Genomic DNA, 13,028 nt, shown 5'->3' on the forward strand with positions numbered 1-13,028 from the left:
CGGGCGCATAACCAGCCTGTAGAACTTTTTAAATTTTTCAGTTGTTATAATGGAATACAGGGTTGACGAGATTCAGGGATCGCTAGTAACCCTGCAATGTCTTGGGTGGAGCAAATAGTTTCTGCTCAACCACTAACCTACAGGTTGGCAGTTCAAGCCTAAAGGCTGCCGTGGAGTGGACTCCAGCTGTGTCAGAGTGGAACTGTGCTCCACGGGGCTCTCAGTGGCTGATTTTTCAGAAGCAGATCACCAGGCCTTTTTCTGAGCTGCCTCTGGGTGGACTGGAACCTCCAACCTTTTCCCTAGCTGCTAAGTGTGTTAACCATTTTCACCACCCAGGGACTCCATTTATACAGAGTAGTCAGTCAAGTCCTTTGGGATGTGACATTTGAACAGTCTTGAAGAAAAAGGAGGTGGGGTCATACAGATACATGGAAGAATAGCATTCTAGACAGAGGGAACAGCAAATGCAGAAGCCCTGAGGAAAGAACACACTTGACCTTCCCGAGGATGCCAGTGTGCCTCTGGAGGAGTGAGCGAGGTGGATATAAGATCAGAAAGGCCCTCTCCCCACCCTCTCCCTCCTCATCCAATCAGTGACTACACTCTTCCCAATGTCTCTTGCATCCATACCTTCAAGGCCCAGCCCCGCTTTAGTTCAATCCCTTACCATCCTTGTTTTATTCATCTGAGATTGCCTGGTACAACATTTCCCACACTGTAGGTGCTCAATAAATGTTTGATAACATATTTGAATTACTTTCTCCAGAATACGTTGTTTTGGCTGGCCATTCAGTTAACACTTAATGGAATTTGTACCCCTGAATTTGGTTTCCTTCAGTAGAATTAAAACTTTCTTTCCCGAGGACCGTTATGACCACTTGTTTCAAACTTTACTGTGATGGGAAACAAAGTTACAGTCCACACAAACTTGACTAGACAGCTTTTTATTATAAGCTTAATTGGCACAAGGTCCACTGAAGATACACTTCACTTTCTACACAGGCTTGTGAACAGAAAAAAATACATTGATACACAAAATATATTGTACTTCAATATCAAATTTAAGTAGATGATTTCCAAAGAGAGTACAGGTTTTTTATTTCAATAATTAAAGGTGGTTCTTGTGTGTGCAGTGTATCATGTACACATTTAACTGGATATGTTTAAGGCCAATGGGATCTGTAGCTCATTACTCATTTGGTTCTTAAAAACGAAAACACGCAACTACTCTCTTATTTTTAACTACCATATAAAAGATGCCCTGATATATAGCTGTAAAATTGTGATCCATTCCTCTGAAGTCTTATGGCAGTCTGAGAAGGCACTGCTGTGTGGTTATGACCCTGATCTTGAATCTGAATCCTTTAATCATTAGAATACACAATTCAGATGCATAGGGCACAGTGAGTTCTTTAGTATATAAAATAAGCTGCCATTTCAAAGACAGAAATGGGAAAAATCTTATGACCACAGTTAAGTCTGTTATGGGGGTGGTGGGAGGGGTAGTGGCAAAAAGCAAGATAGGTGCTCAATAAAAACCCATTTCAAAATTATTGTATAAAAGTAATTATTTTCTATCATACTTGTAATTTTCTAATTACAGTTCTACCAAACATTTACTGCCACAAAATACATTTATTTTTATTCTCTATTTAAATTATAAGTAGTGGTGTTTCTTCCAAAATAGCCATTAAGCTCTCTGGAAATATTAATCTACTTTATTTAAACCACTGTAATAAATAAGAATTTTCCCCTAAATGAAATATCTTTGAACTTTATAAACAAATGCCATAAAGCATGTTTTAAAATCACCTTCCATTTGGCAAGAAGGCACTTTGGCAATGCAGCAGAAGTAATGACTTTGGCAAGACTCAGCACGTACAGTCAATGCCTGTGATGTTGATGGAAAATACCGCCTATAAACACTTCATTGTTATTACACTGAACCAGAGTACAAATGTGACTGCTGAAATACAAACATCCATCTTCCACCAAACAGCAGACATTTAATGTAATCCAAAAGTAATTCCTTCAATGCCATCAATGTAAAAATAAAACAAATGGCAAATAGCCATACAGAACCTGGTGGTGAAGACAGAGGACTGGTAGTTTACAAGCTAATTGAAACTGCAGTCTGAGGACGCCAGACCCACGTTATAAATAGAAAAAAAAAAGAAGCTAAACATTTGCTTATCACAAATCACTGCAACACAAGCATCAGCTGTACTCATGTGTGGCCAGCACATAGGCCGACGGTAAATGCACAGATCACAGTGAACTGAAGCCGTAAAATCTGGTTCCCTGACCTCTCATTCAACCCTTCAGAGCAATGGGAGTATGGTAGGGAACCAGAGACCCCACTTCATTGCTCACACTACATGAAACCACCCCTGCCCCTGGCTCCGCAAGCCCTCTCCCACAAAATAGAAGAGTCACAATGAGTGCACCGTTGGTCAATTCAGTTCAGCCAGGGTCTGTCGATTCAGCCATAACTCGTCCCGTGTTCGTGTGAAAGGGAAAGCTTACGTAAAATTAACACTGCCCAACGGCACTGAACTGATGTGTGTGTATTCTTGTCTAACGCTCAAGTGGATTCCACAGCATTTTAGAAGTTCGCCTATGGTACACGGAGGGTTTTTTAAATTTGGATTCAAGACTGATAGCTTTAAAATTGCATCTAAGATCTTGAATGTGAGACCGTAGCCCTTGAGGCAGGTGACAGTTATCCTCAGCCACTCGACGTAATAAATGCACTCTTCTGTGGCTGCAAAATCCCTGAACCATCAACTGCCGTGGGCTAAGGTTTTATTAAGGCACTCTTGGCTCTGTGAAATCTTCCTCCTAACTCTCAGGCTGAAACTTAAAGAAATATTTACAAAGCTCCAGGAAATTAGTTTTAGAACTGGATGCTTGCTTGATAGGTCTAAGTAGGATAGTGAGAAGCAGTTCTTGCCCAATGCTCGTGGATCTCTCGCTGTGCTATGGATCAACCACAGAGGAGACCACAGACACAGGCCGCTTGAATGACTGTGCGGCTGGCTTGACTTTTCAACAGCCACATGTCCCCTTCTCCTTTTCTTCACTTAACTGATGTGTGGAGGTGTGGCCATTGGAACGCACCACTCCTTCAGGGATCCAGGACTTGTCCACACACCGTTCCATTCGCTTCATTATCAGGTCCAGGAGCGTCTCGATCGCCTGGCTTATGTTTGCACCATTGGAGGCACTAGTTTCAAAGTAGGGGATTCTGGAAGACAGAGACCACCCAGGTGACCAATGTGGAGGGAGAGGACAGAGACCTTTGCCCTTGATTATTCACTTAGGAAGTAAGGAGAGTACAAACATATTAGATGATTAAAAAAAAAAATTTTTACCACACCAGGGTACATTAAAAAGTGAGACAATAAAATAAGGTAATTCACATCGCATTCTTAACAGAAATGGAAAACTTCTAGAAATTTTATAAATTTTAGGCTTTGCAAAAGACCCATTCTCTTTTTCTTCTACTTCTGACCAACTGTGTAACTCCGTGCCTCTGTGAATCTGGCTCTCAGTATTTTGCAGTCAGGATGAAGTGAGTTAATGTCTAAAGCACCTAGAGCAGAACCTGACACACAGTAAATGCTTGATGAATGTTCCTTATTTCCACGGAAATGGGTTAGGTTACAAAATTTTGTTTGTAATTTTGTTGTTTAACACTCAGAATATATCATCCCATAGAAAAATGTCACTGGATCATTTAAAGTCATGGATCCAAAAGACCTTAGCAACACTGTTTTGTTAGGTGCCATCCAGTAGAGCTGCCCCATAGGGTTTCCTCGGCTGTAATCTTTATGGGAGCAGATCACCAGGTCTTTCTCCCACAGAGTGGCTGGGTGGGTTCGAACAGCCAACCTTTCTGTTAGCAGGTAAGAGCTTAACTGTTGAGCCACCAGGGCTCCTTACTTCACTTTTAAACCTTAAGCTCCCAGACTAGCCTACGAAAGTCTATTTCATCCATGCTGTAGGTGGTCTGTAAAATCCATAGTACTGCCCTAAATTCTGGTATCTGGGACCATGCTTCCCTACAGCAGAGACGGCTCACTCAGGCCTGTCCTAGCCAAAGTGCTTCACACCCCAAAGCATTTGCCTGCTTTACTGCTCATCAAACTCCTCATTCCCCAAGGATCTTCACTAACTGCTGGGAGAAAAAGGATCTTACTTTACTGTCGTTGTTGTTGTATGCCTTCGAGTCGACTCCGACTCATAGTGACCCTATAGGACAGAGTAGAAATGTCCCATAGGGTTTCCAAGGCTGAAATCTTTACAGAAGGAGATCGCCAGGTCTTTTCTCCCTCAGAGCTGCTGGGTGGGTTTGAACCATCAACCTTCAGTTAGCAGCTGAGCATTTAACCACTGTGCCACCAGGGCTCCTTCCAGATTAATGCCAAGGTATAAATGACTGAGGCCTCTAGCAGAGCTATGAGCTGCTGTCCAGTGTTTATTAAGGTAAATACTTAATTGGCAGAATTTCAGGGTCTAGGAGTTAAGTTATAAACTTCTAAGTCAATTAGATTAAAAGATGTACACTATTAACAAAATATAATTGAGATTTATAACTCCAAATTCAGGTAACAAACTTCTATCTTTCAATTAAAAGTGTATTTTCCTGTTATATGTGAATCTCTAAGTCACATGACCTGGAGTCAGGTTAACAACCTTCAAATCTTTAGCTATTCATTCAGAGTCCTCTGAGCAATCGAGGCAATACGGTTTTTGTTCCTACAGGAATAAATGAGTGCTGTGGTAGCATTCCAGGAGCGCTGGTGGCCAAGTGGTGAAGGGCTCAGGCTGCTAACCAAAAGGTCAGCAGCTTGAATCCACCAGCCGCTCCTTGGAAACCCCATGGGGCAGTTCTGCTCTGCCCATAGGGTCGCTGTGAGTCGGAATTGACTCGACGGCACACAGCAACAACGTGGTAGGTTCACTCCACTCCCAGCTCTTTGAGACGCCACAGGAAAGTGAACGAGATGAAATCCGCACAGAGAGAAGACCCTGAATTAACACTTTCCTTCTTTAAAGATGTGATGCCCCAGAGACAAAAATGTGCCTGGCGCTTGTGTTTGCAATGTGGACTGCTCTGCCTGCCCCCAGGGCATAGGAAGTCCAGTGAATAGTACTAAAAACGCTTCTATGTGCCTACGTTCCTGATGTTTGTTCTAGAAGGAATTTGCTGCTAGTATATCTGAACACTTTTATTAAACATGTTATACATCTTTTTAAAACAATATAAAAATATCTCACCATTTGGGGCTGGAGACAGACGTAAGGATAAATGAGGGAATAATGTGTAGTCATTAAGATTCTGGGCTGTAGAGCCAAACTACCCATCTCCTGACTCCCAGCTCTGGGACCTCCCCCTCCAGTCTGTAAAGAGGAGTAACGGACTCACGGAGTCGTGGCAAGGGAGAAATGAGATCATACATGTGAAGTACTTAGCACAAGCCTAGCACCCAACAACTACTCAGTAAACTTTTGTCTAATGGATTTTTTTTTCTTCTCTAAAAAATATTCTGTTTTTCCTAAAATTTAGTAGGCAATAATGTAGTAATCTCAGCTTAGAACTCAAGAGGATCATCAACTGCCCTCTTTTAACTATAGAAAGAATGGTATTGTACCCTCTGTCCACATGGGGGTGCTAATGTGGCATGGCCAGGGAGCCATATTGCCAAACAGAACTTTCTATGCAGCTAATTAATTGTCTTCTCAGTCTATAAATGACCGTTTAATGGGCATTTGGAGCATGTGTAGACCACCAATTTTGGTATGCTCTTACAAAACAGATTAATCGCAAATTTTAAAAAAAGTTAAATGAACAAAATGATAAACAGCTTCAAATCAATGAGAGGGCATTAGAATTTGTAGTTTTTCACCAAGATATCTTCCCCAGTTCACGCTCTAGGTCAGGTTCCACACTCAGCTGGCTACTTCCTTATTATTTATCTCACAAATTTAGAAGATGCTAACACCCAGTTAGAAGTTGCCAGGAATAACCACAAGTGTGTGTCTGATGGTCTGTCAGATGGTTCTGGATATTGGGCTTACATGTGGATCCAGAAGTTGTGGAGAAACTTCTCACTACAGACTACTTTTCATAGTCTGTTGGATTCTACATGAATAAGTATTGTCAGGAAAGGGCTGGAATGCTGACTGTTTCAACCTCTGAGATTGTGGCTAATGAAATCTAGCTCACCTGTTAGGTTGCACTGGGTTCTGGAAATCAGTGTTGTATGTCTGGTGGCAGTATATTTAACCATTGCACCTCAGGGCTCCTTTCTGACTAATACTGAGGTATAAATGATTACCTGATTTATTATTAACTTATTTCTAGAATAAGGGAAGGATGTCATAAGTTTGCCAAGAATCAAGCAATTAGAGATCCAGCTATGGATACCACATTGTCCGTGGTCTCTCTTTAGCATGGATTTCCCTGTGGTAAACCACTGGCACATTCCCCTCACCCCTGCACAGCACATCTGCTCGTGCTTTGTGCATAAACGATTTTGTCAAACTAGATAAGATACTGAACGTCCCACTAAACTAAGCCACTTGAAATCTCCCAAAATGATCTTTACTGATATTATAAATGTTGTAAATACATGTTTCTAACTCATCCTTCATTCCAGAGACCCGTGAATGCCTTCTTCATCAATGGCCGGCAGCCTCTGGTGGGAAAAAGTAGTTTTATACTTGCTGCCCATTTCTTGACACAGGACACGAAATACCTACATTCAGTTGCCATGCTTTGATTATTCTCAGTCTTCTCTAGTTCTCTCAACTCTGAATCAAGAACAAAAGACTTATTATGACCACCAACTATCCTCTGTGAACAAAGCAGAGTGTGGGCGGGCACTTAGATGAACAGCTTTTACTCACAGAGTAAAGTCCTTGCCGCTCCCTCCTGCTCATGCACCCTCAGTACCAATCCCAGAGCTCAGCCCCACCGACATCACAGCTGATACAATTAACTGTGCCCGACAACTCCTCCTCTCTCTGACATGGGTTTTCCCAGTGAGAAGTCACTGAGCACCTTTCCTTCACACATGCATGGCACATGTAGACAACTGGTTCACACTCTGTGCATAATAATTCTATCCAAATATACAGTCAAGAAAAGTATCTACGAGCATGCACCCTGATGGTAATGTAGCACCTACACGAGGGGTTCTCAAAGTGCTGTCCTGAACCAGCAGAATTGTAAATAGGTGGGCTTCACCCCGGACCTACTGAATCAGAAGCTCAGTGTAGGGAGCCAGACATCAGGTGATTCTGAGCTTTAACAATGTCATCTAAAAGAGATGTGTTCCCAGTGTGGCCTTCTACTTTCTCTTCTAATGTATTTGTCAGTGACTTTGTTGCTATTTTCAAAAGTGTCTCAGCAACAGTGTGAATTGTAGCAGTTTGTGTTGTGAGGAGTACAAATTTGAATAAGCCTCTGTGTTGGTCTCTTCTGACTTCATTGGTCACATTATCCAACACAGCATACTGGAAAGCATTATTCTGCACTTGTTCTGGGAAAACTCAAAGGGTTTACCAGACAGGTTACTGTGTTTTGTTAGGAAGTGACCTAAGAGCTTCGTGTTTAACCAAGTCTCATAGAAAAAAGAAAAAAAGCATGAGGAAGTAGGAACTAGTGGATTTTTAGTCTACTAAATATAAGTTTCCAGATATTCATCATCTTGCCTCCAATTTACTCAATTTTGGCTGCTTCCATCCCCAGCACACAGATTTATGTCCCATATTTGCACGGTAGCCTGTTCTTTTTTCAGCTTTGTAAAGTTTTTCTGAGTCAAGGTCTTTCATGTTACCATTTTCATCTCTGTACATTTCAATAAACCACTTTTGAACCAGTGATTAATTTTTATGAATTGAGGACAGAAGGCAGTACAATAGTAACCAAAAAAAGTGAAAATTTAGCAGAGAACATGCAAATGGTATGAAGAGGAGGGAAGAACTGTACACCATTTTCTGACTGTTAGCACACAGATGAGCTAACAGTCCTGACAGTGCGTATACAACCAATGAGAAAGTTACGATTACGAGGATGAAACCAGATGTCTGTGAAAAAATAATTCCACTGATATTTTGGATTTGTGAAATGCCCGTGTATCAAATGACTTGATCCTTTTTCCTCCAGAGCTGCCACACAGCCTAGAGAGCTTCACTTTACGCTTCCCAAATTCTAAGGAAATTCTCCAATTGTTTTGACTAGTCTTACCCGCTAATCCCTTCTCCCCTCACTTTAACACAAGTAAAAAACCTCAGACTAACTCCCTGTATGAAACCCTCTGCAAACGCTGTACGCTGTGCACAGATGAGGGCCAGTGCCTGCATTCCTGGGGTTCCCAATATGACGGAAGACAATGTAGGGCTCTTTGAGACCAGGTAGGCTGTGGAGTCCTGAGAACAGGACCGGAAGAGGCAAACAAGGGGCTGAAGAAGCCCAGAGGGGGAGGAGGTCAACCCTGCCTCTCCTGCAGTGCCTGAGAACACACTTGTTTGATCTAGCTAACTCCCCAGCCGCCCGATTTTTTGCCTTTACCAACACACTTCTCAAAAGCATGGTCTTGTCCCTGGTTTCCATTGCTTCATCACTCATTTCCTCCTTACCCCCTTGCAACCCAGCTCCCAGCTTCAACATTGCAGTATTCTCTGTGGTATTTGATCCCTCTCTCTTTCCCTCCCACTACAATACTTCTCAAGGGAGGCAGGGGAGCACATTAGAATTACCTGTGGGGTTTGTCAACCTCCACATCAGAATCACCTTAGTCTGTGTTCTCCACCACTGCCCGTCAAAATCACGTGGAGAGCTTTTAAAGACTACAAGGGCCCAGGCCCCCGACTTGTGATGGCTTTGTAATGTGTCAGCTGGGCTCCGTTGAACATTTCCCAGAACTCTCTTTCCAGTTAGGGCAGAGGCCACAAGAAATTCCGGGGAGATAGTGGGGGGAAGTGAGGCAGCAGCCTTTTGTGGCTCTTACATTTGCTGCTTATCCGCTGACTCATCTTGTTGGCCAGCTCCACCTTCCCCTGGATCCGCCTGCAGTTTCTCCACTCCTGGGCCAGGAGTGTGTGTTGAGCTCTGTGATGCAGGGCCCTGGCTTCTGCAGGACACCCGTACTACCAAGGTCAGAGACAACAAGAACGGCCTGGGGCTCCACTCCCTCCTGTGGGTCCCAGCTTGTTTTCTGGCTCTCCACGCTTTATATCCATCTTCCCTTCCTGACTACCTGGCCCGTGAACTTCCAGCTCCAGCATCAGACACAAAGACAGCCCCTCACAGAGATTGCTTAACCAGCTCCCACAACTGCCTGAGGTCAAATCCCCGCCTAACAAACCCCTTTCTATACAGGTGTGCTCTTCCGATTGACCCCTGATGCTACAATACCCCAGACCAACTACGTCAGAAGCACAGAGGTAGAAATGAGTATTTTTTAAAGGCTCCCAAGTGTTTCTACCGTGCAACCAGGGTTAAAAACCACCAACTCCAGGATGAAAACCTCCACATCCAGTTGCTACTCCTTGCCAGAGTAAGCCAGTATAACTGATAGGAATCTCCCGGAGCTAGAACTGAGGCAGATTTAAATCCTCTTCTGCCCCATCCTAGCTCTTCTGTGTATTTTCTCTGATTTACTCCTCCTTTTCCTCTTTCACGAATCTAGCACCCTACTCAGCTCAGACACCACTGCAATCTCCCTGTCTCTGGTCTTTCCTCCCTCCAACCCACCCCACCCACAGCCCAGGCTGATCTGGAAATGTACTCATAACACCCCTCCACGTTCAAAGACTTTCAGAAACTCACTGCCCCCTGGGGATCAAGGCTAATCTCCTTTCTTAGCATTACAAGGCCTCCAGAGTCAGGCTTCTCCCCACCCTGGCCAGCCTATCCCCTCACTTCCTTCCCAATATGAACCCTTATCCTGAGTACTTTCTGAATCTCCATCAGATGGAAAGGAAGAACAAAGCAGTGTTTACACAATGAGAAGGGAGACGGCCTGCCCTGGCCTCCTCCTCAAACCAAGGCCACTCACTGAGTAACAGGTACCACACCGCTCCATCTCTCCTTCCTCATCTCCCTGAGTAACAGCCCCACAAACCACACCCCTCCATCTCTCTCTCCTCATCTCCCTCAGTAACAGCCCCCACAAACCACACCGCTCCATCTCTCCCTCCTCACCTCCCTGAGTAACAGCCCCACAAACCACACCGCTCCATCTCTCCTTCCTCACCTCCCTGAGTAACAGCCTCCACAAACCACACCGCTCCATCTCTCTCTCCTCACCTCCCTGAGTAACAGCACCCACAAACCACACCCCTCCATCTCTCTCTCATCTCCCTGAGTAACAGCACCCACAAACCACACCACTCCATCTCTCTCTCCTCATCTCCCTGAGTAACAGCCCCACAAACCACACCCCTCCATCTCTCCTTCCTCACCTCCCTGAGTAACAGCCCCACAAACCACACCGCTCCACCTCTCCTTCCTCACCTCCCTGAGTAACAGCCCCACAAACCACACTGCTCCATCTCTCCTTCCTCACCTCCCTGAGTAACAGCCCCACAAACCACACCGCTCCACCTCTCCTTCCTCACCTCCCTGAGTAACAGCCCCACAAACCACACTGCTCCATCTCTCCTTCCTCACCTCCCTGAGTAACAGCCCCACAAACCACACCGCTCCACCTCTCCTTCCTCACCTCCCTGAGTAACAGCCCCACAAACCACACTGCTCCATCTCTCCTTCCTCACCTCCCTGAGTAACAGCCTCCACAAACCACACCGTTCCATCTCCCTCTAGTCATCTCCCTTCCCAACCATTGTGCTGCTCCCATCTATATTAAGGGTGATTAATACATACACATTTGGATTCTTCTTGTGTTAGAGGTAGAAAGTCTTCCTCAATAGCGTTGCCGCTGATACTTTCACAGAGGCAGCTGACCCTTCCTTTCATTCCCAGTTCATGCTGCTGCCACTGTGATCCTGTTCCCTGAGATCATTTTGCCGACCCTCGACCACAAGAACACAGCCTGAACCAAAAGGGATCCTCACACCCCTCTCCCAGCACAGAAGTTTGAAAGCCAGCCCCTGAGACAGCCAACAGGACTTCTTGTATACTGGAGCTCTCAACAACGGCCCGCAAACTGGCCTTCAAATTTCCTTGCTGAACATAGAAGATTTCTTCATTCCAGGAGTCTCCTGTTTGCATCTCAGGAAAAAGGCCTTCAGCATTCACCCTTGAAGCTATCTTTCCACAAGTTCTAAGAGACTGAGAAAATGGGGTTGAAACACTGCGTGAAGGTCCTCACCCCATGCCCTTTCTATGGCTCTCACTACCATATATCACACAAATATTATCATATAATATTATGCAAAGTAGGCATGTAATATTACCAAGAACTATGTCTGAATTTGTTGTTTTAATTTTTTACATTTGTACTTGCCCTTCAGGTGGAAATGTTGATATTCAGAATATTTTCTCCACAAAAATACTCACCCATATTTCTCGGCAAGTTCTTTGGCTTCCTCTTCTTTTACTACCCTCTGATCTTCCAGATCACTCTTATTTCCACACAACACTATGTCTGGGTTTTCACAATATGAGTGCATTTGTAGCTGGCCTATTAAGAAGATAAAAAATTGTTATAGGTAAATAATAATGTTTGTCAACATCAATGGACAATTTATGCCAAAGTGCTTTCCACTGTAAATGAATATACAGATACAAGGAACTGATATAACTTTCAAAGCATCAATATCCTCATCTGTAAAACTGAATGGATGGGAGAGATGCTGTCCTCAAACACATATTGCACCTTATTTCTATCATAGAGTATGTTCATATATTCACAGTGCACCCTCCAAAAGTGCACACACGATGGCGCTATCGTCAGAAGCACCACGCCATCCCTCCACAGCCAAGACTCGAAAAAGTAAGTCAGAGTCATATGTCAGTCCTGAAACCCTAAGCATCAAATGAAAAGATAAAGAACTCAGCCAAGCACCAAATGGAATAAGAAACTGACCGAGAACAGAGAGCAAGGAGAGATACATGCAGAGGTCCCCTATCAGCTACCGCAGCACAGATCCACCATCCTGGACTCCTATCGAAAATCAGCAAACAGGGGGTATGAGAAAGCAGCTTCATGGAGCTTCCAGCAGGAGACAGAACAACCGGTAACCAGCGATATAGGCTTTCCCACCCCGACCCTTCTTCACCTCCACTTAGCCTCCTCTGTTTCCCGCAGCCACAGTCTCTTGGCCGGGAAGCACCAGTTTCACCCCATTGTCGCTTGGATTCCACCCGCCCGCCCTGGCCGGCTCCCTGAGTGCCTTGTGTTGGCTGCTGGTGTTGCTTTTTTCCGCTTCTTTAGATTTCTTCCTTACCTCTCACCACCTCCCCCTCCTTTCTATCAAACACCTAAGTCCATGCACCATCTTTGCTTCTTCCTGAAAGGCTGTGAAACACCGCTCAACTGTGAAACTGCTTCCAGGCCCGTGCCGCCGTGCTGCTGGGACCCCCGGGGCTTTTTTGTTTGTTTGTTTGTTTGCTCTGATTTGTTCTGTTTTGATTTATTTGCTTTCTTTTTCTTTTCTCAGCTTGGGGGCCCTCTGCGGCCAGGCAGTACTGTGCGGCTTGGAAGCTACTCCCTTACTCTGCACAGGGACATCCCTGGGGGCATTTCTTTTTTCTTGTTTTTTTTTTTTTTTTTCATTTCTTTGTTTAGTTTTCTTCTCTCTCTTATTCCTTTTCTTTCTTCATTTCCAGTTTCTCAATTTATTCATTTTTTTCTTTTACCTTTTTTCTTCTTTTTTTTCATTTTTGTTTTTCCCCATTTCTCGGTCTCTCATCTCTCCACTCCAAAAGCAAGCTCCCCTAGCAGTCTTTTTTGTTTGTGTGTATGTCTTTGGATCCTGTTCCTCTCTCCTCTCTCTCGTCTTTCCCATACCCATCTTAGCTCCACACATCACAATCTACCCCCTCCTTC

The 13,028-nt window shown here is 44.3% G+C and overlaps 1 protein-coding gene across 5 annotated transcripts in view; it reads right to left on the reverse strand.

Moving 5' to 3' along the window:
- Nucleotides 1–931: 931 nt before the first annotated feature.
- RAB27A (RAB27A, member RAS oncogene family) overlaps nt 932–13,028 on the reverse strand; it is a 92,922-nt gene continuing 80,825 nt past the window's right edge. For all 5 annotated transcript variants that reach the window (XM_023729641.1, XM_023729643.1, XM_023729642.1 and 2 more), the window contains 2 exons: nt 11,537–11,660; nt 932–3,250 (listed from right to left, as the gene is read on the reverse strand). In XM_023729641.1, coding sequence (XP_023585409.1) covers nt 3,052–3,250; nt 11,537–11,660 — 323 coding nt within the window. In that variant the 3' untranslated portion in view covers nt 932–3,051. The remainder of the gene's footprint in view (nt 3,251–11,536; nt 11,661–13,028) is intronic.

Source organism: Trichechus manatus, unplaced genomic scaffold, assembly GCF_000243295.1.
Source record: "Trichechus manatus latirostris isolate Lorelei unplaced genomic scaffold, TriManLat1.0 scaffold00030, whole genome shotgun sequence".
Classification (NCBI taxonomy): Eukaryota; Metazoa; Chordata; class Mammalia; order Sirenia; family Trichechidae; genus Trichechus; species Trichechus manatus.